Source organism: Sparassis crispa (genome assembly GCF_003851025.1).
Source record: "Sparassis crispa DNA, contig_000005F, whole genome shotgun sequence".
NCBI lineage: Eukaryota > Fungi > Basidiomycota > Agaricomycetes > Polyporales > Sparassidaceae > Sparassis > Sparassis crispa.
Genome location: NW_020939752.1, coordinates 764,708 through 791,158, shown reverse-complemented (window position 1 = coordinate 791,158; position 26,451 = coordinate 764,708). Strand labels below are relative to the sequence as shown.

General features: G+C 51.5%; 8 protein-coding genes across 8 annotated transcripts; 2 read left to right on the top strand and 6 right to left on the bottom strand.

Annotated features, from left to right (window-relative positions):
• Positions 1–1,046: 1,046 nt before the first annotated feature.
• SCP_0602890 (hypothetical protein) lies at positions 1,047–1,622 on the bottom strand (the record flags this gene model as incomplete). The annotated part of the gene is made up of 1 exon (XM_027759423.1): positions 1,047–1,622. One exon carries the CDS (start codon positions 1,620–1,622, stop codon positions 1,047–1,049), a length of 576 nt encoding a protein of 191 aa, XP_027615224.1.
• Positions 1,623–1,668: 46 nt separating this feature from the next.
• Positions 1,669–2,592, bottom strand: SCP_0602880 (hypothetical protein; the record flags this gene model as incomplete). The annotated part of the gene is made up of 4 exons (XM_027759422.1): positions 1,669–1,783; positions 1,837–2,000; positions 2,062–2,432; positions 2,508–2,592. The coding sequence occupies 4 exons, from the start codon at positions 2,590–2,592 to the stop codon at positions 1,669–1,671; spliced, it is 735 nt and encodes a 244-aa protein (XP_027615223.1).
• A 7,612-nt stretch (positions 2,593–10,204) lies between these two features.
• Positions 10,205–10,774, top strand: SCP_0602870 (hypothetical protein; the record flags this gene model as incomplete). Its single annotated transcript, XM_027759421.1, has 4 exons — positions 10,205–10,318; positions 10,377–10,439; positions 10,496–10,633; positions 10,688–10,774. 4 exons carry the CDS (start codon positions 10,205–10,207, stop codon positions 10,772–10,774), a joined length of 402 nt encoding a protein of 133 aa, XP_027615222.1.
• Positions 10,775–12,240: 1,466 nt separating this feature from the next.
• Positions 12,241–13,872, bottom strand: SCP_0602860 (hypothetical protein; the record flags this gene model as incomplete). Its single annotated transcript, XM_027759420.1, has 3 exons — positions 12,241–12,255; positions 12,317–13,811; positions 13,868–13,872. The coding sequence occupies 3 exons, from the start codon at positions 13,870–13,872 to the stop codon at positions 12,241–12,243; spliced, it is 1,515 nt and encodes a 504-aa protein (XP_027615221.1).
• A 1,620-nt stretch (positions 13,873–15,492) lies between these two features.
• Positions 15,493–17,505, top strand: SCP_0602850 (hypothetical protein; the record flags this gene model as incomplete). The annotated part of the gene is made up of 7 exons (XM_027759419.1): positions 15,493–15,539; positions 15,590–15,730; positions 15,785–15,917; positions 15,979–16,524; positions 16,576–16,707; positions 16,756–17,263; positions 17,315–17,505. The coding sequence occupies 7 exons, from the start codon at positions 15,493–15,495 to the stop codon at positions 17,503–17,505; spliced, it is 1,698 nt and encodes a 565-aa protein (XP_027615220.1).
• A 1,554-nt stretch (positions 17,506–19,059) lies between these two features.
• On the bottom strand, positions 19,060–19,626 carry SCP_0602840 (hypothetical protein; the record flags this gene model as incomplete). Its single annotated transcript, XM_027759418.1, has 4 exons — positions 19,060–19,134; positions 19,191–19,328; positions 19,397–19,459; positions 19,522–19,626. The coding sequence occupies 4 exons, from the start codon at positions 19,624–19,626 to the stop codon at positions 19,060–19,062; spliced, it is 381 nt and encodes a 126-aa protein (XP_027615219.1).
• A 2,470-nt stretch (positions 19,627–22,096) lies between these two features.
• Positions 22,097–24,209, bottom strand: SCP_0602830 (hypothetical protein; the record flags this gene model as incomplete). The annotated part of the gene is made up of 21 exons (XM_027759417.1): positions 22,097–22,156; positions 22,219–22,260; positions 22,329–22,489; positions 22,542–22,602; positions 22,654–22,681; positions 22,732–22,791; positions 22,852–22,952; positions 23,007–23,046; positions 23,103–23,118; positions 23,179–23,190; positions 23,253–23,277; positions 23,336–23,370; positions 23,425–23,450; positions 23,505–23,530; positions 23,582–23,599; positions 23,655–23,664; positions 23,725–23,823; positions 23,875–23,888; positions 23,945–24,023; positions 24,078–24,096; positions 24,149–24,209. 21 exons carry the CDS (start codon positions 24,207–24,209, stop codon positions 22,097–22,099), a joined length of 993 nt encoding a protein of 330 aa, XP_027615218.1.
• A 1,017-nt stretch (positions 24,210–25,226) lies between these two features.
• Positions 25,227–26,237, bottom strand: SCP_0602820 (hypothetical protein; the record flags this gene model as incomplete). Its single annotated transcript, XM_027759416.1, has 1 exon — positions 25,227–26,237. The coding sequence occupies one exon, from the start codon at positions 26,235–26,237 to the stop codon at positions 25,227–25,229; it is 1,011 nt and encodes a 336-aa protein (XP_027615217.1).
• Between the last annotated feature and the right edge of the window lie 214 nt (positions 26,238–26,451).

Genomic DNA, 26,451 nt, shown 5'->3' with positions numbered 1-26,451 from the left:
ACGGCGCGATTATCTGTGCCCTCCCCACCTGCAAGGTCCGTCCGCCCATTCAAACACACAGCGCAGCATACTGGGCTGTGTTTTTGAATTTTCTGCCCACAAGACAGACGCTGCTGCCTGGCGCATGACACTGTCCATCTGTGCGGCACGTACACCTGGCAGACCCCCCCCACCGCATGTGACTGCACGTCATACCCCAACGGGCCAGTCACATCGAGCGAAGCTCTCCAGCGGCACCGTCTCTTGTATGCAGCTGCACGACCCTTGCGAAACAACCTGGGCCTGAGACATGGATCCGAGTCTCATGCAATTTGCTGTGTGTTCTTCCCAGTGCTTATTTCTGCGGGGCTTCGGATCGGTATAACCTCGCGCGGATGTCCACTTCGCCTTCGTCTTCGCGCGGGCGTGATAGAGTTGTGCCTGCACCACGGCGCTTTGAGTCTTCCACAGTGAAAAGTTCTCACCACCGCCGTTGTGGTAACAGAACGGTGGGAAACCCTGCGCCAGCGTACTCACTGACTGACATCCAATTGCAAATCGCACACAGTGTGTTCTGTCTTGCCCAGGGCAGAGGGCAACGATAACGCGTGTAAAAGTCATCGAATTCGTGATATTCGTATTCAGTATCGTAAACTCGTTCTAAGTGCGAGGTAAGGAAGACGATAAAAAAGACAATTTTTGCTACACGAGTGGTTAGTTCGAGAAGTTCGACAGAGAAGTATTCCAGGCAGAGAAATTACAGGATAAGAATTATAAGTAGAACTCCGTAAAGATATGCACAAAGAAGCTGAAGTTGATAAACACAGAAAAAAGGGGAATCGGCCACAGAGGTGGAGAAATCTGAACGGGAAGGTAATAACCAAGGATCCCAAGAAAAAATATAAGCGGCTAAATATGTGCACAGAACGGGGCAAAGGGGAGCTAAGTTCCAGTGTCAATCCATGACGTAGAGAAACAAATAAGAGGAGCAACTCAGCAATAGACGTCTAGTATCATACTGAGACCACAGGTATAACGTGTAATAGATAGCGCTCATGAGGCAGCCGCTAAGGCGAGTGCGCGGAAAACGGAGTCTTGTATCGTGGTGGAGGTGTGGGGACGGCGGACGACGTGTGGCCTGATGACAAAGTGGAATGAAACCTATCCGATCTTCCTGTCGGCAGGTGCGCAGCGTCAATAGAGGGAATCCAGCGCTGGATCAGCTGGACCCTCCGCGCGTCCCTCTGCTTCTCCTTTTCTTTCTCGTCCGAGCTGGAGCTGCTGGTACGAGTCATTTTTAGAGGCGGCGGAGGGCTCGAGAGCCGGCGCGCCTTGCTGGGCATAGAGTGAGGAGCCTCTGCTCCTATCGATGAAGAGTGTGTGATAGCAGGTGTCGCGGTGCGTACGGAAGGCGTCATGGATCGTAAGTGAGGCGCAGTGGACTGGGACCGGGCGTGAAGGGAGCTAGTGTTCCCGCGCGCAAGGGGGGACTGAATGGAAGGCGCGTAGGAAGCGCGTGTAGGAGAAGTCGGAGAAGTAGCGCCTGAACGTGCAGAAGGAAGAATAGAAGAAGTAGACTGAGGACGAGGAGGCGAAATAAGGCCGCCGTTTTGGAGAGAAGAAATGGTGCCTGGGGGTGGCATCGCGGGTACCCCGAGGCTCGGTGCCACAGTCTTGATCTTGTGACGACTAAACTCTGCGCGAAGGGACTGACATTCCTGCGCCTTCGCCGAATATTGCGCTCGCTAGACAAAATAATGTCAATGACCATGCTAAATCGTGATAATGAAGGTACCGTACCACTCTGTGAATACCTAATCAGTACCTATATGCAAGAATGACAAGCTATGTACTCACTTGCGCAGTTCCGCCTCTAGCTGAGTCTTATCCGACTCAGCTTCCTCCAACTTCTGCCTGAGGTTCGCTTCGACACTCTTAGCATGCTTGGTGGCCTCAGAATGTGCGAGATGGTTCACGAGAATGGCACGTAGCAGGGCGGCGCTGAGCTGAAGAGAAGAGACCTGTACGTCCATGTCATGTATCAGCCAAGATCCCCTTGTTGAAGAGAACATCGACACGAACCTGATCATCGGGCTTGGAGTCAGACGTCAACCACACCTGAAGCTCCTTGTGGAGTGTCGTGACCTCCTCGACAGAACACTTCTTCGCTGCGACTTTGGCGACTTTGTACTCGAGCCGCCGCGCCTCTGCGCGTGTTTTGAGAAGGCCGGGGTTCAACAGCAAGATATCATCATCGCTCCCATCGGCAGGCTGGTGGTTGGCCTCGATGGTACCTGTGCGGGGAGTCGCATAGCCGCTGGAGCCGAAGTCAAGACGAATCAAACGAATGTCGTCGCTGGTGAACTGCACGCGACAGAAAGGACAGGAGGGAGTAAGACGTGGCGACGTTTTCTGGAGTATGTTGTTGCAGCAGTCGAGACATAGTACATGTCCTACGAGTGGACGAACCAAAAAAAATTTGCTAAGACTTCGGCCGGAATAAAATTTCCATCTGATGCAAGACTCACCACAAGGAATGGAATGAGGGTAGTTGTGCGGGCCATACTCCTCTGCGCAGACGTCGCAGAGCGAGCCGGGATTAAGGGAAATCATAGGGAAGACCCTCGGTAAGTGAACAGAACTGAAGGAGGCAAGGGTTGATCATTGAACAAGACGGAGTCAAATGAGTCATGGATTATAAGTAGCGCGAGAGCCATGGCTGCCCAAAACAGGCAGCATCACAAAGCATTCGGCTGCACCGCCCGCACGCGCTTCCTAGCCCATGCCCTCTGCCGCTGACCGACACGAGGTTTTCATTCACTCACCTTCAATAATGTTCTCTTCCCGGCCAGCCTCTGCCTCCTCCACACTTGTCAATATACTCTCCCCCACAGTGGTTGGCTCTCGCAGGGACCGGCGGCAGACTGCGGAACTAGAACTGGTCCTGCACGGGGCATGAGACTGGGTCCGAGGGATAATAGAGTTGCCATGTCTATACCTGTTCTTGACCTGAAAAGTTCTCGGCCAGTAAGAGAAGAGCCACGAAGTCCCTGGATGAAGCGGAGGAGCAACAGAGGTGAAATTTTCCGAGCAGCCGAAGTTTCTAGCTGCGCAAATTTAGGTCCTTCGCTAACAAATGTAACCAAAACTCGTCGCCGCCTTCCTTCATGAACATCATCCTCAGAATAATTGCTCGGTCACGACTTTCGGCTTTATGGTCTCACAATGGTTATGTTCTGTGTTTTCATCACCGGCGGATTCTGGCCCTGAAGGCCTGACCTTTCGACACGCATGACACATGATTTAACCGTGCCTCCAGGTGACAAATATTGTACGCGACAAACTCGACACCCTTTTGATCTCCTGATTCCCCCTCTTGTGTATACACCATCACTACTGGTAAAGATCAAGAAATCGATAGTACGCTGACGTACTAACGTCTCTCACAGTTGACGGCACCATATAAGGGCCTACCGCCCTCATGATTCCACTGGCGGGAGCAAGACAATGGTGTTTCCACAGTTGGCTCAGTGCATTTATTTGCGATCGCTTGGTCGGTTCAAGAACTCCTCCTTCAACTGTTCGCCTGTGGTACGGCCTGAATTTGGCTTGCAAGCTAGCGATCGATCGACAGGCCTTTTACGTGCTGAGCAGAGTCGACGTGTCGTGGGCTGCAGCCCTCTCCTTCGTTTGTCAAGATTGTGTCCAAATACAATAATCGACCCCCTCGCCGTCGGCTTCTTGCTACATCCAAGTTGGCCTTTTTCGCGGCTCCGGTATCTGTAGGATCTAAGTACATTTTGGCTATCCAGCATCCTTGTAATACGGTTATCTTCACACTGGATAACTTCGATCCACCCGGCCTCATCCTCGTCTCTCCCCGATTGACATCACTGCCAAAGTCCCCCCATCTCATCGATACGATGGCTCCCACATAGAAAGTTGTCGCAAAGGCTCGAAACATTCGAATTCGCCAACACCCAAACGTCACTGATCATCGCTCCTGGACTGCAATGACGCAATGCTACAAATATCCCGAAGTTGGTTGCAGGAAAGTTTCATTTCAGCTGCGGCCTTCGACTTCCGATTGCGCCATGGCTCGAATACGGGATCCGCTGGCCCGAGCAAATCCGTGGGCACGTTCGTATTAGGCATCGCCGGGCGAATCGGAATGTGAGACGCTGCGACCATTGATTATCGACGATCATCCGCAATGGAAAGTACCCTCGGTGTCTCCGATGTCTTCGTCTTCATCGGGTCTTCATGGCATCCCTCGTTCCAGGATCCAGCTTGCCGCGGGCTCCAACTTGGGCTCCCCAGCTCTCGCCTTCAATATTCTAGCTCTTGCTTCTGCGCGTTCATGCATGGAGTGTGCTCATAAATTCAGTCATCATCCCGCATGCGGATCTCGGAACGTATTTTCGGAACATCGCGCTTCGCTGGAGATTGGCACAGGAGATGGCCATGGGGTCTGATAGGCTCCACCATTCAGTCCCCCCTCTTCATCGGACGGTCTGTTCCTTACTGAACTCCCTTCTGAATCCTTACACTGTGGCGTCTCCCGTAATTTGGCGCTGTCCTCTTCTGGTTCCGTGCCTTCAGAGTGCTTCCCCGTTCAGCTTCTGCGGCACCCGACCACCCGACGGCGTCCATCCGCAGCTCGCCGGGCAGGTTCTTCGTCCGACACGCGTTCGACCGTGCGAGCCGCAGCGCGGTATGGGAATATGGGCACTCTCTCACGGAATGTTGACTTGCTTTGTTGCCGGGAGTTGTGGAGGCGTGCCTCGCATTTTGCGCGCGTTCGCGTTTTGCGTCCGCGGGACCCTCCGATAAGGCCACGTGTTGGTCTTCCATGTCGCTGCATGCAATTCGCGGGAGTGGTATCGCGCTCGAGGTTCGCGCGACGACAATATCAATTTGTTTTTTTATTTTCTACAAGAGCGATAGTGCAGGGTCGATTTCTACACGTGTCTCTCGCGGTCGACGGACATAAGTGATGTGTCGTCAAAATGGCACTCAATATGCAACGACGCAGACAAGCGATGACATCTCACATGCAACACACTCCATCCGTGGTGCGACGCCGATAACTATGGCCATCGCTCCGCCACGTTTCGCGGAGGTATTCGTCATGATTTGCGGGTCTGTGATGCCCAAAACGCACTGAGGCTTGACGGCGAAGAGTCATCGCAGATAAGGTGCTGCTGTAACCTGTCCCACGTATTTCTGAGGAAGACCGAAGATGAGGTGCGGCTGCGCCCTTCGCTAGATGCACTATCGATAAGAAATATATATGACGGTGAACATGCTGTCGAGGTGAAAGATAGCTTACACGTGAGGCTGTGCGGCTAGACGGGTCGTTCATTGACCGAGCGGAGTAGAGGTGAAGACCAGCATCAGAGAGCTCGCCGCGTATTGAGACAGATTCACGAGCGAAAACAATCGATAACAAGAAAAAAAGAGAAGACAAAGGACGACGACGGAGATCAAATGGCATCCCGCTGGGACCAAGAAGGGCGAAGGTGCTGCGCCTCCCTGTGCCTTCAAGCTTCAGGATCCACTGCAAGGGCGATGGCCGAAATGACAGCGGGTACTGCCGCCCATGACCACCTACGATACGCATCCAGTCCGGCTGCAGGGAGGAGACGAACCCGATCGTCTATGCACGCTGTCCGAACGTCTCTCCACTAAATATAGACATTGATGGTAGTAAGTGGGTGTCCAGAGCGCAAATTCGGTGAGGGCAAAAAAATCGCACCAAGTATGAGTAATGCTGCCCACAGTAGTACTGCTCGTGATGCGGCAAGTCATGTTTGGATTTATTCTTGAGTATGTTAATAGTGAGCGCACACTGGGCGCGATGCGGGTGCGACAGGGGTGCAGGCTTTGGACTAGAGCTCTGGCCGCATCTCGAAGTTCAGTAGATTGATAACCATCTTCATGTTAGTTAAAACCTTAGTTGTGACATGCCCGCAGAAGTAGACCCGGAAGACGGAAGGGAACGAGATAGTTCGCGCCATTGGGGTGAGTGGCATAGGGCAACACAGAGAAGGAATGATAGACCAAGACCACCAGTAAAACAAGAGATCGACATTTTTCAATACCTTCGTGAGGCGAAGAGCCAAACCCAGAAGAAATATTGCTAAACAACCAACAAACTACTCGTACAAGAGTTCCGGGCTAGAAGACGCGTATCCGATGGCCAGTAGTACCCGAGGAGTAACCAGAAGTGTCTTCATTCAGCCATACAGTAGAGGAAAGGCGGCACGAATGTCATTTGAGGGAATACAGGACCTGCAATATGAACCCAAGGGGTTCGTGGTCCATCGTCTGATCCGATCGATGTCCTCGCGGACCCAGCTCTGCCATTGCGCCTGGAATGACGCTCCTGTCCTAAAACTTATTGCGATGAGAAAAGGGATTGCAGCCTGGTAGGTGTGCTGTCAGAGGCCATTCGAGTGTACATACAGTTCAGTGGCCATCCTCCATACGATAATGACACTGTGGAGAAATACATCTTCTTGAGATTTTCACACGTCAATCGTATACAACAGAAGCAAGGAATCTGCACTCACAGCACCCAAGCGCTAACGCCCCAGAAACATCTCCGTTGACCCACGAGAAACCTCAAATAGAATAGGGCCAGAGTCGAAATCACTTCCCTATTGCAACAAGAAGCTGAATGGAACTTATCTCATAGAGCCCATTTGGCGAATACGAGAAGTACTTGCTCGGAGAGCAAGCTCTCCCGACCCAAAAGTGAAAGTGTCCTTTTTACACAGTTGTTGAGCGCTATTTGTTTTGTGGCAATTCTGCCCGCTCTCGTCTCCGAGCAAGTTCCGCCGCCGTCTGGCGGCCTTTCGAATTTGGGGCAATTTGAGCGACAGGCACCGAATTTGACGGCTCCATTGCGATCCGGTGGTCCTGTACCTTCCAACGATATTCTCGGCCAGTGTAGACGAAATAGGGGTTGGTGCTGAGATGTTAGTAAAGAGCTGAGGCCGATGAAATTGTTGTGCATGTGTATGCGCATTCGCATAGACAGAGAAACGCTAGGAACGAGAAAGTAATGTTCGCTTCAAGAACTGGGAGCCTGAGGTCCTCAGCTTCACAAAAATTTGTAAACACCAAGAATTTTATGGCGTCAGAGAGGCATTGTTCATGGTTGACGGCGACGCAGACGAGTGACCAGTTCTGCGTCGCTTGCTCGCTGAGTTCCGCTCCACCGGCTCCCGCCGGAAACACTTGTGTGGTGGTGGTGGTGGTGGTGGTGTATTACCGGCATGGGTCCCAGTTAGGAACGCCGGGTTGCCGCTGTAGTAAGTACATGATAAACTAGACAAGTAATAATGTACTACGCAATCCATATGTCTATTACTACAGCGACACATCAATAATCAATGCCGCTCCGATAGCCTCATATGCCCCAACCGCAGCTCATGGCCAATTCCACAAAAAGAAGGCAGACCAAGGGTTAAAACTTGGCAGGAAAAATTCGTGCAAAAAACCTGTCCAGGAATCAGATATGGTTCGCCACCAATCTGATAACACTCACCCCTGACCAGAGAGGGTGACGGTATGAGGACCATCTTCCTGGCATCAAATTATGATGCTATTCAGGTAGAGACAACACGGCCCGCCGCGGAGCGAGAGACCCCTATGTCGAGTCACAACCAGGACAGGTGTGCGTAAATGCTAGGGGGCTGCATTGGGAGGGGGGAGGAGGAAGGCAGTAAGTGTTACTGCATAGGGACAAGCGACAAAGGCAAGGTGAAGTAGGAGAGAGAAATAGTGAGGTAGGTAATGGAAATGGAAGCGACTGAAAGAGCGCGGCAAAGCCGCAGCAAACAGTCGAGAGTGAAGCAACGGCAACTGTCCGTAAATGGAGCAAAGCCGGTGAGGGTGAGAGGAAGACACAGGGAATGCAAGAGTACTTGAGCGACAGGCAGGTGTCGCCGTCGGCGTGGTTGGGCTTTTCACGCTGGCTGCTAATCCAACACCGAAGCTTGTTCTCGTGCAGCAGACCGTGTGGGCTCAAGTGAGTGCAGCCCCTCAGCACTATGTGTAAAGAAAGTGGGAGGAGGAGAGTAGAGAGAGAGAAACAGCGCAGGAAGACGAGATAGATGTTGCTGCTGCGGGAGAGAACCACAGCCTTCTGTGGGGGAGAAAGACCACAGGCAACTGCCTCGAATGGAAGCAGGCATCCGTCAAAGACGGGGAAAAAGACTGGACCAGGAAAAGCATAGCGTGGAGGTCGTGGACATGGAGATTATTACATGTCAGGGCATCCACCGTCATCAGTGGGCATCCGCGCAAAAAGGCGGGCAGCAGCGGACGCTGTGCGTCAACGCTGGACATGGAGCCAACATGTTTTATACGTTACGATAGTCATCGATGTCCTTTCAGCAGTAGAGGACAATATTCTTGAATATCGTGAATAGGGGTTAGGCGAGATGATGACGGACGGAAATCCAGCGTGCGACTGCCCCCGCATCGGGAACAACGTGGAAGGTTGTGGAGTTATCGTCTCCGTTCGCTGTTCGTCTAGTTCGTCTTTAGCTGCCTTGCTGGGGTCGGAAACAATCTGGCAGCAATCCTCTGCGCTGTTCCACTCACGAAGAATACGCCACAGGATCGCATTTTGCTGATGTCGATCTTCACACATTTCATCTTAACCTCGGTACCTGTCGAATTTACGGTGGTGAAATTACAGCTCTTTAGCATTAAACCCGTTTGGATGAGCCATCGGTTCTCGCCCTAACGCTGCTGGCAATTTCTTGGATCTTCTCGACCGGGATAACTTCTCCGTGGTGTGACCATGCTAATTGCGATGGGTGGTGGCCGGACTGTGAAAGAGGGCTGACGGCCAAGTTCAATGGCCACTGCTACAAATACTCCCGAGCTTCTGGCTGTATCGCTCTTGGTGGAGCTGTGATTACCCGCTGCTGGAGTCGAACGTCGAGATGTTATGTCCACTGCTCAGCCAAAGTCTGCCTTTTGCGCTGTGTGGGATAATCCAAAATGGTACGTGGCATTGGTTTCCGTCTCTGTACGACGGACTGGGGTTGATGCGCGAGCTCTGGCTCATGAGCGGCGAGTGGCGAGGTGGTAAAGCCAGTTAGATTTCCGTCGTGAAGTTGATCTTTCTTTTGCACATCAGTGCTCTGGTATACTGGCATGCGTCACATATTAGTTGGAAGGTTTACAACCAATCTGGTGACTCGCCTTGTACCCATCCCGCAAGGGCGGGATGTGCCACGTGACTTTCCGTGACGTCGGGTCACAATGTGGCGCCGCGGCGCGATCCTGTGCATAACAGCCTTCCGAGCGAGGAGCTTGGGGGAGTTATCGCGAAGAGAGCGAGGGGGAGACAAGAGAAAGTGTATCTGCAGAAAGTTACGAGAGCGATAACATGCAAGAAGCTCATTAGGCAGCAGACCGGGTGTGGTTTGTTGTGGACCCTAGATGATGGACTGCATCCCGGCGAATATCCTCTGGTCATTAAATGGTATATGTGGAGGGCGAGAGACATATCTGCCGTCGATACGACCAACTTATGATGGTTGAACGCAGACGAGCTTACGGACACAAGGCTAGATGCCGCTGCAGGTCGCACGCGCACGTTCTTACTCTCCCGTCTTTTCTTGCTTCCTTGACTCCTTCACCGTGTATAAGACAGGGATTCATGGTGAGAGTGCTACATGACATAAAACCAGCCCTATTTTCGACCGTTAGACTCCAGGTGAATTTACAGAAACGAGCCGAATTGCTACCCGTCGCGGATGATCAACTCACGGTCTCACCCCATGTCTTTGTCCTCTAGCAGCCGTCGACTGGCATCGGCCACATTCGCGGAGGTAGATTGCCTGAAGATCGAGCAGCGCGGAAGCAGACTCGAGAGACGCGGATGTATATTCTAGAGCGTGATGGTTGTGGTCAAGGGTAAGTCGCCGCGTTGTTGTAACAAAGTGCCTGCTCCCTCGCTAACCTAAAGCAGCTGCAATCCGCCGCCTTACGTGAATTAACCGTACCTTCATCCTAGTCGCCGAACTATTAAATGGATGGCGGCACGGCGATGTACTTTTCCTTCACCATCATCATCGTCCACCAGTCCTTACTCTTGCTATTATTCTCGCCGATTATCCGTTAATTGTCCCTCTGTTGTCTAACTGTCCAAGCAAGCGTCGAAATTATATTGCACCGCCTTACGTCTTCAGCGGCCTCCATGTCCCACGTCGGCGACTGCTTCAAACTGCCCCCATATTCTTCTCGAAGTTTATACCGATATCACCCGTACCCACGGGTTCAACGGCGACTAGACGAGATCAACTCTATCCCAGTAATTCTTTAATTCTGCTTTACTCCTGCACACGACTGCTCAGCGAAGAATTACGCAGACTACCCGCAATGACGACAATAATGAAAGCCCCGCCATTACGCTGTCACCGATATTGGGTTTGGTACGAAACAACGTCGTTGCGGTGGCCACGCGTATTCACTCCCTGCCCCTTCTTAGTATCCTGTAGACATTGTTGGAGCCGACGTCAATGACGACGTGTCGACTTTAATGCTTGACGATCACGGAGCCGGCGACGATGAGCCGCGAGATGAAGGGCGGAGAGAACGCCCTACATATATTACAACATGGGTCGCTGTGAGTGCTTGCCTTCCATCCTTCACACTCTATTCACTGAAGTCTGTTGACTAGAATGCCGTGGCGACCGTATGGCGCAAGTGCCAGGCTCTATGCACGCCCAGGCTATGGCCGCGTACGGCAGTACTGCGACGCGAATGAACCTACGTGATTCTCCGGTTTTTCACGTAAACTATCTGCAGAACATGCAGCTCACCAGTGTGTCCGACGCTTAATTTGTACTATAGGATCTTTTGGTCATACGCGTATACATCTCATCGTCCTACGTTTCGACTGATCTTGTGTATCGTTGCAGGTGGTGGGACAGAACAGTGTCAAGTTTGGATATATCTTCCTTGTGCCTGGCTGCTTCTGCGCGTTGGCTGTCGACGAATGCTGCATTCAATCCTCTGGAATATGCGCCACTGCTGTGCCGTGCTACAAGATTTTACACAATCCGATCTTCTGCATTTTCCTTCGGCGACCACAGTCATGCTTTGATGTTTCCTCCGCGCTGCTCTGAATGTTCGATGATGTCCATCTTCTCGGGGGTTGGCAGTACGAAACGCGAGACAGCCAAGATGTTGAAGCTCAATATCAAGTTCTACGAGAACTCTATACTACGCGCAAAGTGAAGCTGCCTGCAGCCGTCCCTGACGTTAGCTGCACGGCGGGCAATACGGCGTCTGGATTATTGTAGGTCATGGTTCGCACACTGCGTGCAGCATCGAACACTAGCCGTCGTAATGTAAATACTAAGCTCGCAAATATTCCTGAAACGCCAGGAAGCTGTACAGTCAACAGGACGGACGACTTCTTTCACATCTGCAATGCCTGTAAATACTAAATGCAACAGGGGCAGGACTGTACGTGGGTTGGTCTCTACTCACTGGATCTCGTTCGTCGCTGAGTTAGCGTACGCATGCTCAGCGTTTCGGACCCACAAGTCGCAATTCATTTTGTGATCACTGTTCAAACACGATCGCATGATCAAAGCCTTTCCTGCGTGCCGTCGTGGTGAATATGTCTATCTACAGTAATCGAAATTAAGTACCGTTGACTTTGTGAAGAGCTCGAGGATGTGATCTTCGGAAGGATTTCGTGCACTTCTGGGTGCAGCCGTGGCATGGTGCTTTGTGTGAACATCATATCAGGTTTGCTGGCACCAGGATTTGCGGCCTTACAGACAAGCTTGTCTCAACAGTCGTATCGAGACCGAAAAGGATCCGAACGACCGTTTGTATCCTCACTGACGACATGACGACGATGAATGACGCATCGAGATACTTGCTGACTTAAGTACGGGCCGAGTCGTCGTCCAACTCGGAAGTGCTCCAAATATTGGTATCATTGGTATCATTGGTATATCGTACAACAAGGGTATATAGCAGTTAAACAACAGGAACATCAAGAGGTCGCAGGAAGACAGTGGTCGTATGACAACAGCACAATAGGGATGCTATATAGATGCCGATGTTATACCACCGCTGCGGCGCTGCGACGACAGCATCATAGCAAGACGGCGAGTGACGAGAAAGCAGATGATTCCACATCCAATAAAGATGTCGACAAAAAGCATTATTTTAAAGAAAACAAGGGATAGAGCTCGAGGATTTTGCTGGTCTAGTCTATTTTTTGGTGTTCTGCAACCACGAAGGTTAGGTAATATTTTAATGGTCTACATAGATGGGCTAGAGTACTCACGCACAGCTTGGCATGATGGTTGTATGAATCTCTTGCTTGGACCGTTGCCCAACCGCATGATGGACATTTTAATTCAATCGGGCGCAGGTGCGAACGATAAAGATGGCGAGCTCTGCTGCTTTGTCCTACAGATGATGGGCAATGACTTTTGTCCCGAGCATTGCGCCACGTACACGACCACTTCAGATCAGACTTGGAGTGTTCGTGATACTCCCTGAGATGCCTGTTTACATCATTCATGGAAGGCAGTTCACCGAGGACCCTGTTGCAACCATCCAGCAAGCAACGGTGCACCAAAGGCGCATCGGGGTTACGCCCGACGATCGGAGACAGAGGCCCTTCGGGTTCCTCTTTGGCCTCGCCCGCATGCGCCGTCGGACGTACAGAACCCGACGCCACAGGAGCCGTTCCGTCGCCAATTAACATGTTGCGGCGGCGAGGGGTGCTGCGCCTGGTACCCTCCTCCGGCTCGTTCTCCGCCGCAGGACGTTTCCTGGAGGACAATGCGGTCCGCGACGAAGGTCCGGCTGTTGGGTTCTCCGCGAGCCTGGGAGTCGACGTCAAAGGACCAACCGTTTGACCCATCGATCGCGCACGGGGAACGCAGGTCTGCACTGGCTGCCTTGTTTGCCAGCCATAGCGAGCGCTCAAACGTTGCGCAACCGACTCTGAGAAGGCCGGCGGCAGTCCAGGCTGTACGGAGGGCGGGCACCGGCTCACCGTCGAAGAAGTCGGAGCATACATGGGATATGGCAGTGGCGATAGTCCAAATGACAGACCAGGTTGCGGGAGTGTAAGATACGGCACTGTTACGTAGGCGTTGGTCGGCACAGAGAGCGCTGGCGTAACATTGTAGGCTTGCTCGTACGGAGGTCGTTGAAGAGTCCCTGGCGTTGGATATTGCGCTTGGGGATATTCCGAGGAAGAGGGAGGGGGCGCAGGAGGTTGGGGAGGAGTATGTTGCTCACGCTGTGGAGACGATCCTGCAGGGAGGGTAGGCCCTTGGTTACTGTCCTGTGCACGCACAAGGTTTTCGAACCACTTAAGATCGTCAGCTGAAAGCTCCCGGGCAAACATATCCGACATCGAGGTTGTTGCAAGAGATACGCGTTCAGGGCAACCAGGCAAAGCAGAGGCCTCCTTCTCAAGTGTCGCTGCAGCTGCGGATGTACGCTCGATCTGAAGAGACATCACTTCCGCGTAATCAGGCGATGCGAGGTCATCGTCGGGACCTGGAGACTCTGATCTTGGAACGTCAGCCGTCAGCTGCTCCGGAGCGGGAAGGCTGGGGGAAGATTCTTGCTGGGCCACAGTCAACGGTTTGTGGCCTGCTGGGTTGCCGAGCCGTGTGGTCGACACGAGCGGTGAGCTAGGATCAACGGTGGCGAACGGTACCGTCGCGTCCTGAACCAGTATTTCGAGGATGCCGTAGAACAGCGTCTCGATGGTTTCTTCTGAGAAAACCGTCAGGAATTTCTGCAGGTAAGTGAAGGATCTGAAGAACAAAACGTGAGAGGTCTCAACACCGAAAGAAGACGACGAGCCACCTACAACATTGAATGAGATGCGCGCTTTGGAGAGAATTGTGTCCGAAGTGGTTGCAGGAGTGAGGCAAGTTGTGGTAATAGAGAAAGAAGAGTGTTGCATGGTTGACTTTATGCAGCGGTGGCCGCTTGAGTCTCGTGATCGGAGTTGAGCATTCACAGTGAAGTTCACAATGAGCCACAAACACTTAGAACCCCTACGAAGGCACAAATGACAGTTCACCTATCTTTTCACTTGTGCATTTCATGAGTATCCCCATTCCCTTGCTGTGCCCAGCGAATAAGCGAATATTGCAATGATAGATGTTCACCAGGCAAAACTCATCTTCAGGTGCACCTCTCGCAAGAACCTCACAAAGCGATGGTGGCGCACTGCCCTGGAGCATTCAGTCTTTCTTCCAAACATCGTCAAGTTTGCTTGAGCCGCACGGACTGCCCTCTGGTTACGACTAAATTCATGCCTTCGTATTAGAGTGTATCTGCAAAATTACAACGAGCAGCACTCATCAACGGTCAGTATAGGGGAAGGCGCACAAAGTTATCATAATACGTACGCTCATAGTAGCGCATTTTTCAGCTTCAGCAGTCTACTAGGTACCCTCTGCTAGGCTTGCGCGTCGCAGAAAAAACTAAACCATTCTCTGAGGAGTGCACCAATCATCACCCGTCCTCAGAGGCATGCGAGCCGATTCGTTCGCCATCTACGCCACCTAGAATCTGCGAGGGGTTTATGAGAGAGAGCAGTCGCTACTACACCAAAGTCATTGTCAAAGTGAGGATAATAATGTAGCCATCATACTACAGTCAAGACAGCACGTACGTCCATCTTGGAGCTTAGTATCATGGTTATAAGGAGGGAGAATCCTGAACGCTCCCTCGATTTGACAGACTCGTTTACTTCAATGTATGGAGGCAGTCATTCCACTCACTTCACATTTACTCTTCTCGTAGTGGCTTGAGAACTCAAAAATCGAGCTCTATAGTTCTCCTAGGGGACTGAGGTGGAACGAAGTTGACCATACGAGCCGGACACGTTCCACTGATACAAACTCAGTACAGCAGCGTGCAACTAATGGGCATCGCAGGTTCTTGTGTGTCTTGCGTCGTGAGGGGACTAGTAATAGTTAAAAGATTGGGGTACCGACACTACTCACTTCAGAGCTACAGTAAGTGTGCCGAGCTACCCGCAGGTCTGTGAGATGAAGCGCCAGCCAAAGGTCCAACTGAAAGCAAAGCATCATCAAAAACAGGCATACGAAATATCCCCTACCGAGCCATCTCTTTACGGCGGTGACAGTTGCTTCGACGCGGGCTTATTCTTTGAGCCGCTAGCACACTTGACGCCTACGAGCAAGTCTGCAATGTTCAATAGCATCTGGCTGTCACGGAGTAGCTAGAAGGACATGTTCGAGACACGTCCGTTAAGTTCGAGCTCCCCTAGGCCTTTTGACAGTAGACGTCCCGGAATGAGTCCAACTTGGCAGGCAAGGCCGTTCCAGCACGTGATTATTGTTACGCGCACAGGCGCTTTCAACAAGCGGCTTGAACTGCGCTGCCAGACAGTGGTTTAGACTCGACTGTCTTGTGGATCGTGGAACGTACAACCTCAACGCATTCCAGTGACTTCTAATTATGAGATTCAGCGTTCCACGTTCTACTTCACCATCGCCGGTTAGATCGTAAGTGGGCAACACGGGCTAACCCAGGCTACTTACATACAGTTCTGCAGATATTACAGGGGGCAGTCGACATTTGGTGTTCCGGACTCCTCGGACGATGAATTCGATTCATCTGACACGGAATCCGTCCATTCTTCGTCAACGGACTCTTTCTGCTATGCTTCCGAGTCGGAAGTACCTCCGCCACCACCGTGAGTAGTGCATGCATGGTCCAAATTTCCTTTGTAGCTCATATTCGTCAACAGAAGGCCAAAGCGCGAAGGACGTACACTCGCTGAGCAGCACTACATAGAAGATACCCTTGCCGCTATTCGCTTACGCGTAACTCATCACGACCCATACGAGGAATGGGAGAAGGAGACGAAGAGAGATGCTTTCGTACGTCGCGTGCTACTCATTCACGTCGCGAAACATTGACAACATGCATCCTTCGCAATAGCGCTCGGCTCGGCAAGAGCACGCGAAGAATCGTATCCAGCGTCATCAGGATCGAAACAAGGCTCACGCAGAGGAGGCCAAGCGCCGTGCTGTTCTTCACAAAAAGCAGATGGAGGAAGTTCAAGCTCAGTTGTCCGCTTTGAACATGCAGCGCGAGGCGCAGGAGAAGAATTTGAAAGCGCAATGGTCTGAGCGGAACCGTCAACTTTGGGTGAAGATCGAGGCTGTGATCAAGATTGAGGAGGACATGGTGAAGGCCAAGCTCGAGGCGGAGAAGCGGAAGAAGGAGGAGGCTGAGCGAAAACGAAAAGAAGAGGAAGACAGGAAACGGCGGGAGGCCGAGGCTGCGGCGGAAAAGGCAAGACTTCAGAAGGAGAAGGAAGAGCAAGAACGCAGACAGGCTGAGGAGGATCGGAAGCGAGAGGAAGAGGAATTCCTCAGGCGAGCGGAGGGCAGTGCACAGGAAGAGGCGGAGTTGGCGGAGAGGATACAGCTCGGCATCACGACCGCCAGAGACGACTGGGCTCGGGGACGGGAGTTGCTCAAGGTCGCTTTGTTTCATCTGTTGCACTGGAAAATTACTGACGGTGTCTTTCAGACTTTGAAGGCAGGAGCGATGAAGATTGTTAAAATGAACCCGAACTTGAAGGCTCAGTGGAACGCCGGGCGTCGAGAGCTCACAGCGAAATTCGGACAACTCACGACTGACTCGGATTCTATTAATGCAATTGTAGGTTTACTTCCTCTCTTTGTGATCGGATCCTCACAGCATACATAGGGGGACCAAATCATTGTGATCGTCATAGGCAATCCTCCACACGAAACGCCCGTGTATTATGCGCTTCTGTCATCGCTTTCCAAAGCTCTCCTGCAGCAGGCAGAGATGGAGGTCGCTGTCGAGAAGCGGAGCGCTAAACCTCTAGCTGAAATCGCAGTCAGGATGATGCTTTACTTCGATGGCTTCCCCGACGTCTTCTGGGCCAAGCTGTGCCAGTACGCCGGCAACTGGGTGGTGCCGTTCCCCTTGCCCTTCATAGATTACGATGGCATGCCGTTGGAAGGTGATGAGCGGGCTAAGGCGCAGGGGCGGCGGCCGGACGAGACCGTTGCCGAGTTCATTGCACGCGTGTCAGGCATCATGCGTGTATTCTTCCACATCCTGTGTACCACCCCCGAGAATGCACTCGATACCGTGTACCGGCTGCCACGCTACTGGGCATACTTTGCGCGAATGCTGCAGCAGCCCAAGCTGCTCGAGAGTCCAATCGCGCCGGAGCTGATGCTCGGTGCGTCTCCGCTGAATTTTCAGTCGTGTCGTTTAGCTGACCCTTTCGCAGTCGCTTTGGACGTCGGTGACACGATGCCGCGGGACATGTGGGGTCAACAATGGGTTAAGATGCTGGAGGTGCTGTACGAGGGCGTCACAGTTGGTCTGAATGGCGTGAAGATCGGTGGCCAGACGCCTGAGGGCATCGCTGGGCGCGTCAGAGTGCAAAATGAAGTTGAGAGACTCATGGCTGCGATGTAGTAGACTCCGGGATTTACCTTCCTGTCCTGATTTGTTGATACCAATTCGATACCAGTGCTCTGGTCAGCGCATGTGCCGGATTCACCGGTACTGTAGGCACAATCAAACAGGAAGGACAAAAATTGGAGGCTCAATGTGTGAGTCGAATATACCATCACCAGGTGTACAGTGGATAAGATATGCATGCCATCCACTCTTCAGAGCGAATCCCCCCCCCCAGGTGACTTCGCTACGCGGCATATCTGAGCCGGATTTACCCCGATGCTGGCAGGTACTAACGAGGAATTAGATATGTCCACTGTGGATGCAACAGGCAGAGTTCGCACCTTATCCCGAGCAATGCAGGGACTTTGGGACCATGACGATGTTTTGTTCCAATTTTGCCCCCATCAATCGCCTGCCTTTCTCCGAACCCACACGGGTCCAGTACATTTCGTCGATAACGGGTAGATAATATTGTTTAATAGTAGTTTGTTCTGCAGCTGTGCACATGAGGCCGTGTGGAGCGTACTCGCAATCTTTCTCTGGTCAACTCCCGGTATCAAGTCCGGATCTGACAGCAGAACGAGATAGCCATCGCGGCAATACAAGCATCCATTGATGCAGGGACGCGCCACCCCGATGGCGATTGTCACTGGGGATTGTTTCGAGAAGCCGGGGTAAAATATTTCTGGGAGGATGAATTTTCCTCGAAGGAAGCTTGGTCCTCTAGTATCATATTTGGCCATCCCAGCAAAGGTGGTTCGTGATGATCGTCTTCGCCGTCGAGCAGCGCCTTTAACCGTGAAACGATCGTAGCCCGCTCACATGCCATTCCGGAAACCATGTATTGCTGCCAAGGACGTTCCCTAGGCGTGAGCAGGTCAACATTCACACTAACGGCTGAACACGCGGACATGATCAGAGAGGTACACGCAGGTAGAAAAGTGCGCACTGACCGAGCCATTATAGTAGTGACAATCTCTTGAGAAAATATGTATACGTTCACGTTCAGCAGCAGCTTGACCTAATATAAACGATCCATATCGGGATGGGTTCACCTGGCAGAAAGCACAAAATCATGGCTGCAACGCACAAAAATCTAGACGAACAACGGGTCAACGTTACACAGGTTCGATGTGCTGCCCACCTGACTTTACCATTACATTTTATTTCGCGCTAGACAGATAGAGACCCACGGCTCAAAACTCTCCGGTTGTTTAGACCGCGTCCTCCCGCGGCCGTCACCTGCGTGTAAGGATATGTCGTCAAAGTCACCCCTCGCAAAGTCAGAACTGGAGGCGATGCACCGACACTCGCAATTGGTATGAACTGCAGTCCTTCAGGCCGTAACTACTGTGGAAGAGACACGCAACGCTGAGCGCAACCTTGTCCGGCACATACATAGGCGAGACTAAATTCGGTGACTTTCATAAATCAATATTAGTTTCCCAAGCCATAAGACAGTGCACAATGGAAGATCAACTATGGATACAAGTGAATGAGGTAACCCAAAAAACCCATCGTAACCTCTTGAAGGTCTTCTGATTAGCGAGTACTATGTGCTCATGCGAGCTACTCTGTTTTAACAGGTAACCAGGCCTGGACGGCGCGCAGCGTCCGGCACTTTCGCCATACAACGAGCACCTTCTAGTTCCGAGATTCATGAAGCAGACCAAGTAGCACAATAGGGTGTCAGCACTTACAGCGAGCCACTGCTTCGCAACCTGCAGTTTTTCCTGCTTTCGTCCAGCGTCAGATCCATCGTGTTGACGAACACGATCATCGAGCTGGAGTGTCGACACATCATCGTTTGAAGTAGCGCCAACCACGCTCGAAGGTAACTGTGGAGGGAGACAGAAAAAAGTAACACTCTCAGCCACTGTGTACATGTAATATCGTCCTCTCATACCAGAGAGACCGGCGGCGGCGAGTCCAGTATCATATCCTCGATGTCGTCCCCATATTCTGCACCCTGAACAACATGTACGAACGTGTGTCTGTCTTGAGGAAATCGTAAAGTCGTATACGACGCACCACGACACGTTCCAGTCGGTCATAGCTCCTCCCAGCTCTTGGGTATGGATGATACCGGAAGCAACTTCGAGAGCTATACGGGGGAAGCCTAGGGTAATGGTCCATGAAGACACAGAAAATGAGCGGGACCGCGTAAAAGTATCCAGGAGTATCCTATGCAGTATCCAATTACCGGACTCGAGATACCGTGATGCTCGACGGCGAGAGCAACGACACCAGACGACAAAGGCAGAGGAAAGGACCAGGGTAGACGTCTTAGGATTGAAGGTGGAAGTTTGAAAGAGAGAGCACAACCCTGGCGACGCTCGTTAAATAGCTCGGCGAGGCCATGGGAGAAGTAGCCATTTCGTAAAAAGGCGGCTTTCGAAGCTGATTTGGGTTAGCGGGCATGCTGTTGCAGCGACGCGACATTCCTTGACATAACCGCCGTGCTCCCGTTTCTGACTCCGCGCCTGTCCATATGCCTCCGTGCTCGTCGATCGGTCTCCGCGAACTTGTCGAGCAGCTCTTGGAGTGGAATATGGGTGATAGTGACGACCATACGGTCAAATTTATTCGAGAGTGCATGGATTGACAGGTTATCTGCCGCCTGCAGGCAAGTGAAGACGGATTCCTAGAGAACAGCTAACTTTCAGTGATCTTACTCGAGAGACTCTACGCATCCCGATGACTCAAATTTATTTCTTCCGTCTGCTTCCAAAGACGTATTCGTCGCGAGATGAGGCGCTGCTCGGTATGGCGAATTTCCACGCTGCAGTGGGTGCCACATCACCGAAGCCTGTCCACAGCGAACCACAACTAGCAATTTCGAGCTAAACACGGCTGAGTATCTTCTCGCAAACAATCAAAGTGAGCTACCCTCATGGCTGGTCCCCTTTTGCAGTCTCACTGCCTCTGGCACTCATCGGTTCGTTTCGCGCAGAACCTGCCGGACGCGATGCGTGACCCGACGTCACATCACGCGTCACCCCCGCCCTTCGGCGGGCGCGCAGGCGAGTCATGTCGTCCTCTCATGATGAACACCTTCTGAATATGTGTGATGTGTGACGCTGTAGGCCATTCCCAAGACAGAATTGCAAGAACGATAAGACCATCAAGAGAAAGATGTACTAAACAAGTTATCCAGCCGATATCCTCGCCGCACAGCAAGGCATCAAGCAGAGCAGTTCCCAATTCATACGCGGAAAGGAAATGTTCCAAGACCGCAATGCACAAGAAGTGACGGGATGTAAGGCAAGAGTGACTGTGCAGACTCACGGATTTCCCCAAATTGCGTCCGACAAGCATAATCCCAACCATGCATGCACGGGCAAAGGCCATCGAATGGTCGTCCCACTAGTCATAATGGTCGCCCTCAGTGTTCGCTTGATGGCTTGTGACGCTCCGCCGAATTGGGGGAAGCAAAGGAATCATCGTCAACCGTGGAGCAAAACTCCAGTCAGACCTCTAGCGAAAATTCCAAGAGTCAAAAATATGTCGGCAGCACAAAGGCAAAAAATGTAGAGATTTCTACGAGCCACCAGAATGCAAGCAGAAATTTGCACCGCAAAACCGGGAGGGAAAAGACCAGGCCTCGCTCAAAGTCAGTACCGCCAGAGTTGGTGTGGTTTGAATATTCGAAGACACCAATCTGTCATCCATATACAAAGACATGTTTACTGAGAAAAGTGGTCATTTCGGTTGTGGAGATGCCCGCCGTGGCCGCAAACAAACCGTGACAAGTCACCGGCCGCGGCCACTTGCTCAATTATTATCTCTTTCCGAGTCTCGCGGCTCCTTTCGTTCGTCGACTCAGCCTTTTCCGTCTTTGCGGACTGTTCTGATTTATTCGTTTCACTTTTACTGCATACCTTCTGCAGATGGAAGGCCGCGACCAGCTGCAGCTCTCCTTGTTCTGAGCTCCATCTGCTTACTTGACCAACCATATGCGGTTTGCGAACTTCGCTGATATCACTTTGCACCTTCTGTGATAGGTCCCCAGGTCGAGATATCACTCAAGACCTGTGGAGGTATTGCTGCACAGTCCGGACACGCGCAAGATCAGGGAAAATTCTCCGCTTAGGCATTCGATCCTCTGGAGCGGCTGATGACGGAGTTTATTGTGGCTGCTAAAGCAACTCAGAGCGGATTGATTTTCAGTGGATCTACTTCGAGGTGAGCGTTATGGAACAAATTATGTAGCTTGAGTTGATTGCGAGCGTCCTATATTCTCTCATAAATCACGTTCCCCAAATACCCTTTGCTTCGCCTATTGATTGCGCATGGATTCTCAGGATTGTGCCTCCTGTGTTTCCCTCAGATTCGCCAGCAGACCTCTTAAATAATGCTCGGTGTACTCCCGCTCGCACACCTATCGTATCACACCATGTCAAAGAGGTAAGAATAGTATGAATCGCTACATAAGTCGCATACAAATAGTATACATGTTCGTGTGTATTCTACGAATTTGATTCCATAACTTGGGCAATACAGGATGGGATCAGTGAAGTCACCGAGACCGGCTCGAGAACCGGAGAAAACTTGCAACATAGAGCGAACATGATGCATAGTATCGCGCAGCGCTCGTACCGACATTCTACACCATGGTAGATGAATCTCCCAGAGGTGAGGCAGGCTTCCACTCATGCACGCTATTCTATCGGACGACGACACAGGTAAATCGTTACATTCACAAAATGCTGTGCGAACGAGACTCACTGGAGAAACTTCGAGGAACGACGGTAGCATGTTCAGCGTATTCTGTGCGTTAAGGTACGAGGAACAAGAAGTCAATCACCACGTCTGAATGGATCAGAGTCAACCCCTACAGCGTTGGAACATGTCTGGCTCAGCTCGTCTCTCGATCTCGTCTCTGCAGGTGGCCGCAGCGAGCGTGCCTTGAACGACGGTATGGTTGTCACGGCGGCCGAGATGCTTTGTCGGAGCCCCTTCCGGGCGTTCAGCGTGGCGAGCAGGGAGTTCAAGAGGACTGCGAACAATGGCTGTCAAATGCGTCGACGAGAGAGGCGACATAAGCTTACGAGTTGGCAGGACGAAGTAGATCCCGGCATATGTGAAGTTGAGTGCTGGAGTGGCGGCGTACTAAAGCGAGCATCAGGGCTGTCACGGAGATGTATAAAAGACAACACTGACTACAATAAGGCATACAATCGTGCAAATACTATTCTGCTTGTCAAGGACAAGAAAAAATGTGAGCGAGCGACGACTAACCTCGTGAGTGCACAGGTATTGATGGTGTACAGCATGAGCACCCGGAGCACCGAGTCCGTCCTGCCAGAATTGCCAGAATTAAGATATCGAAGAGAGCGCATATGAAGCAACAAGACGCACTGTGTGAATCCCGTACGGTGCTTCTTCAGCAAGAAACAAAGCGAAGCGGCGATGAAAACGTCAGAAGCGACGCTCGACGCGAGGTTAGTGTAAACTATCCACTGAGAGCGTTCAACATCAGCAGCGCTAGGATAGAAAAGAAAGTGGATTCGAACCGAAAGCTTAGAGAAAGTGATCCAAGTGTTGATGGAGAGCCTAGAGACAACGAGGGGCTATGAGATATGGATATGTGATGAGATGTTTGAACACACCCTTTCGCAGCAAAGGCTGGTCACAAGAACAAGGCCTGTAAGTGGATTGGACGATGTACGAGCGGAAAACGCATACCGAGACTGGTAGCTTCACATTTCGGATGATTATACATCAGCAAGGGCCATAGCAGGCAGCCCGCATCGACTTACCAAGGGAAAGGAGTGAGGTGACAACCTGCATGATGACGACACGTGAGGAACGATGGGTTGTATACACTTCTAGTAATGCGCACGATGGCTGAGCTTAGGTACCAGTTCCTGTCGCTCACTGCGAAGAAATATGAGACGCCTGTGTCCTTCATGTTGTCGACATTGATCTTACATCGAAAAACTATCCTGCAGAAATATCTGGAACGAACACTTGAGATGGATTACACCCGACAACATCAAGGAACGACTCACCCTCTGACGATTAGGTCGCTGATTCCCTGTTACCGGATAGTTAGTGGATGGATGGATGATAGTACGTGGGGACTGACCGCGACGATGACCTGGGCCTGTAAACATCGAACCGCGTTAAGCATGCCGAGGTAACGAATCGACGTGACTGACCATCATGCTCCTGGAGAAACATAGAATGAGACGTGTGAAGCTTAAACTCAAGGTTCGCGCATTCACGCACCATGTAGGAATCAACAATGTAAGTGGACTCGCGAAGTCCTTAACGGCGTAGGTATATACGGCATGCGAAATGAATGCGATGTGTAGACTGTCTAGCATCCTATGCATCTAATGTGAAGCCTAGCGAGATCTCAAAGTGGCTGTCGCGCACCATAGAACCAAAACCTACGGATTCGTAAGCAGGTCAGTAGAATGCTCACTGAAGGAGACGACGAGCGCACCAAACATTTCAGCGTTGTTGAATCTCCGATGCGCCGTCTGAGGAAGATATATGTTTGTATGACCGTTATACCGTAGCACCTGTAGAGGACAGGTAAGTCCAAGAATCTCGAAGCCAATGCGCACGGGACTTGCATCGCCGCTATCACGTTTCCTTGCGTATCACTTGAGGGGGTCAAGTTCATCCAAGAGGTGGAAGCACTCACCGATGTAGAGCCTTCCCAGGGTATCGCAGACTTTGAAGTCGAGTGAGATAGGTATCGTCATTAGGGTAACTTGAGGTATGTACGGAGGGCAGGAGATCCTTGGGAACGGAAACACTACCACGTTGAGCACAGGCTTCGTCTCTTATGCGTTGACGGGTGGAGGAAGATCGCATACATTCCGCGCCGCGACCGCGATATGCTACCTCCATAGAGGAATGGGCGCATAGGAGACCACCCTGGAAGTCGACAATGGAAATTTAATATGAGCTACGATTATTCGAGGATTTTTAGTGGCTAGGAAGATACCTCCTGTGGCGGCTAGCTCGGCATCCAGTTCGCAGAATGAATGACGTTGGTTGTGCATTCAGGTAAGGTCCAGATGCACGATAGCGGTTCAACTCGTTGACTAAGGTACCTGACGCTTTCGGAGAATGCAGCGCCACCAATGCTGGAGTCGCAGCATCGCGCACATGCGTAGGTCATCCATCATCCATCTGTCGCCAGAGTCTTTAACGGTTAGCTACTCGTCGAGCGTATACTATTGCTATGCGAGACGGGCGACAGGAACAGCACAGACAACTTGCTGACACGACATATCAAAATGCTCCCGTTCCAATAAGCAAAAGTCTACGATCGATCGCGATTAGCCCGCACCTGGTTACTAAACAGGAAAGCACAGTAGTGGTGTAGAAGTCCGCATACTAGTGAAAGCTCAACAATACACTAACCATGGCTGGGGACATTCCAGGACCACCTAGCACTAGCTAGAGCGTGTCGACCTACTTTGACGCGTAGACTGCCCCCTCGATACCAGCCTCTGGTGTACAGTGACGGTCAAAAGTATCTGGACATGTGACCTGAACTCAAGTTCACCGCAAAGTGCAATGGTTATTGCATGACTTCTGTCGTGTATCAAGAGCTTATACATGACTGAACTAATATGCAAAATATTGAGAGAAGTGTAGCTCTAATAAAACATGTAGGTTGTGTGAAAGTAGAAAGTTCATTCTGCAGGTATCAAGATATTGTCAAGGTTGTGCCGAAAACACGAAAATGGAGACGAGAAAACAAATCTGTGTTAGTAACGGGTATTACCACCCTTCGCTTTCTTTAATTCTGCCACGCGATTAGGCATGCTCCCATACAATTTCTGCACCTGGGCCGAGCTGATCCGAGACCACTCCTCCTCCAATGCATCCCAGAGCTGGTCCACCGAGCTGGGTTGTGGGTTGCGGGCACGCACTCGTCTATCCAGGATATCCCATACATGCTCTATGAGGTTCATATCGGGGCTTTGAGCAGGCCAGGGCAGTGAATGCAGTCCGCTCTCGTCCACCCATGACCGCAGGTGGGAAGAATGTTTCGGATCGTTGTCTTGCTGGAAGAAGTAGTGGTGGGGATTCATGTGATAGTTGTGTAGGGTCCCAAGGAGGTCTTGTTCAAGAATTTGGACATAGTCCACTGCGCGCATGATGCCTGTGATACGATGAAGCCGCCCAACCCCTTCCGGTGTGATGCAACCCCACACCATCACACTTCCGCCACCAAATTTCTTGGTCTTCTGTGTGTATCTGTCCTGGTAACCATCCCCCACTCTCCTCCAACACCAGGCACGCCCGTCCGAGTGGATCAAATTGAATTTAGACTCATCGGAAAAAATGATCCTCTCCCACTCCCGCTCTGTCCAGCCCTGCAAAGCTCGCGCCCAAATCAACCGTGCACGTCGGTGCTTCTTCGTCAGAAAGGGCACCCTCCGACGAACTGCAGAGATAAGTCCGTTCGTGCGCATGGCACGTCGTAACGTCTTGGGCCCCACATTTGGAAAGTAGCTCCGCTGCAGGTCGGCCACATTCTCAGCACGTCCTCGATCGAGCTGCAGAACTGCAAAATCTGCATCTTGAGCTGTTAATTTGCATGGACGGCCAGGCTTGGGAAGTGGATAAATGTTTCCATTCTCCTTGAACTTCTTGGCGAGGCTGCAAACTGTTTGGGGGGAGACATGGAACTCCTTTGCGACAGCACGAGAACTGCGACCAGAACGGTATTGTTCAACAATGCGACCACTCTTTGTAGGAGTTGTATAGACCATGCTGTGTGAGAATGTCACATTTGTAGCAAAAACATGATAGTGGAACAAGATTTGAGTTGGGAAATTGCGAGTGAGATGTACGTGTTCTTGCCGTGTCACAGGTCCGATGGCTTATCACTCAGCCACTCGCTCCTCGACGCGTTTTTTCGTGTGATTTCTCACCCATTACTTGCTGGCTATCCTATCTACAGTACTCCACAATGTTGCTGACAAG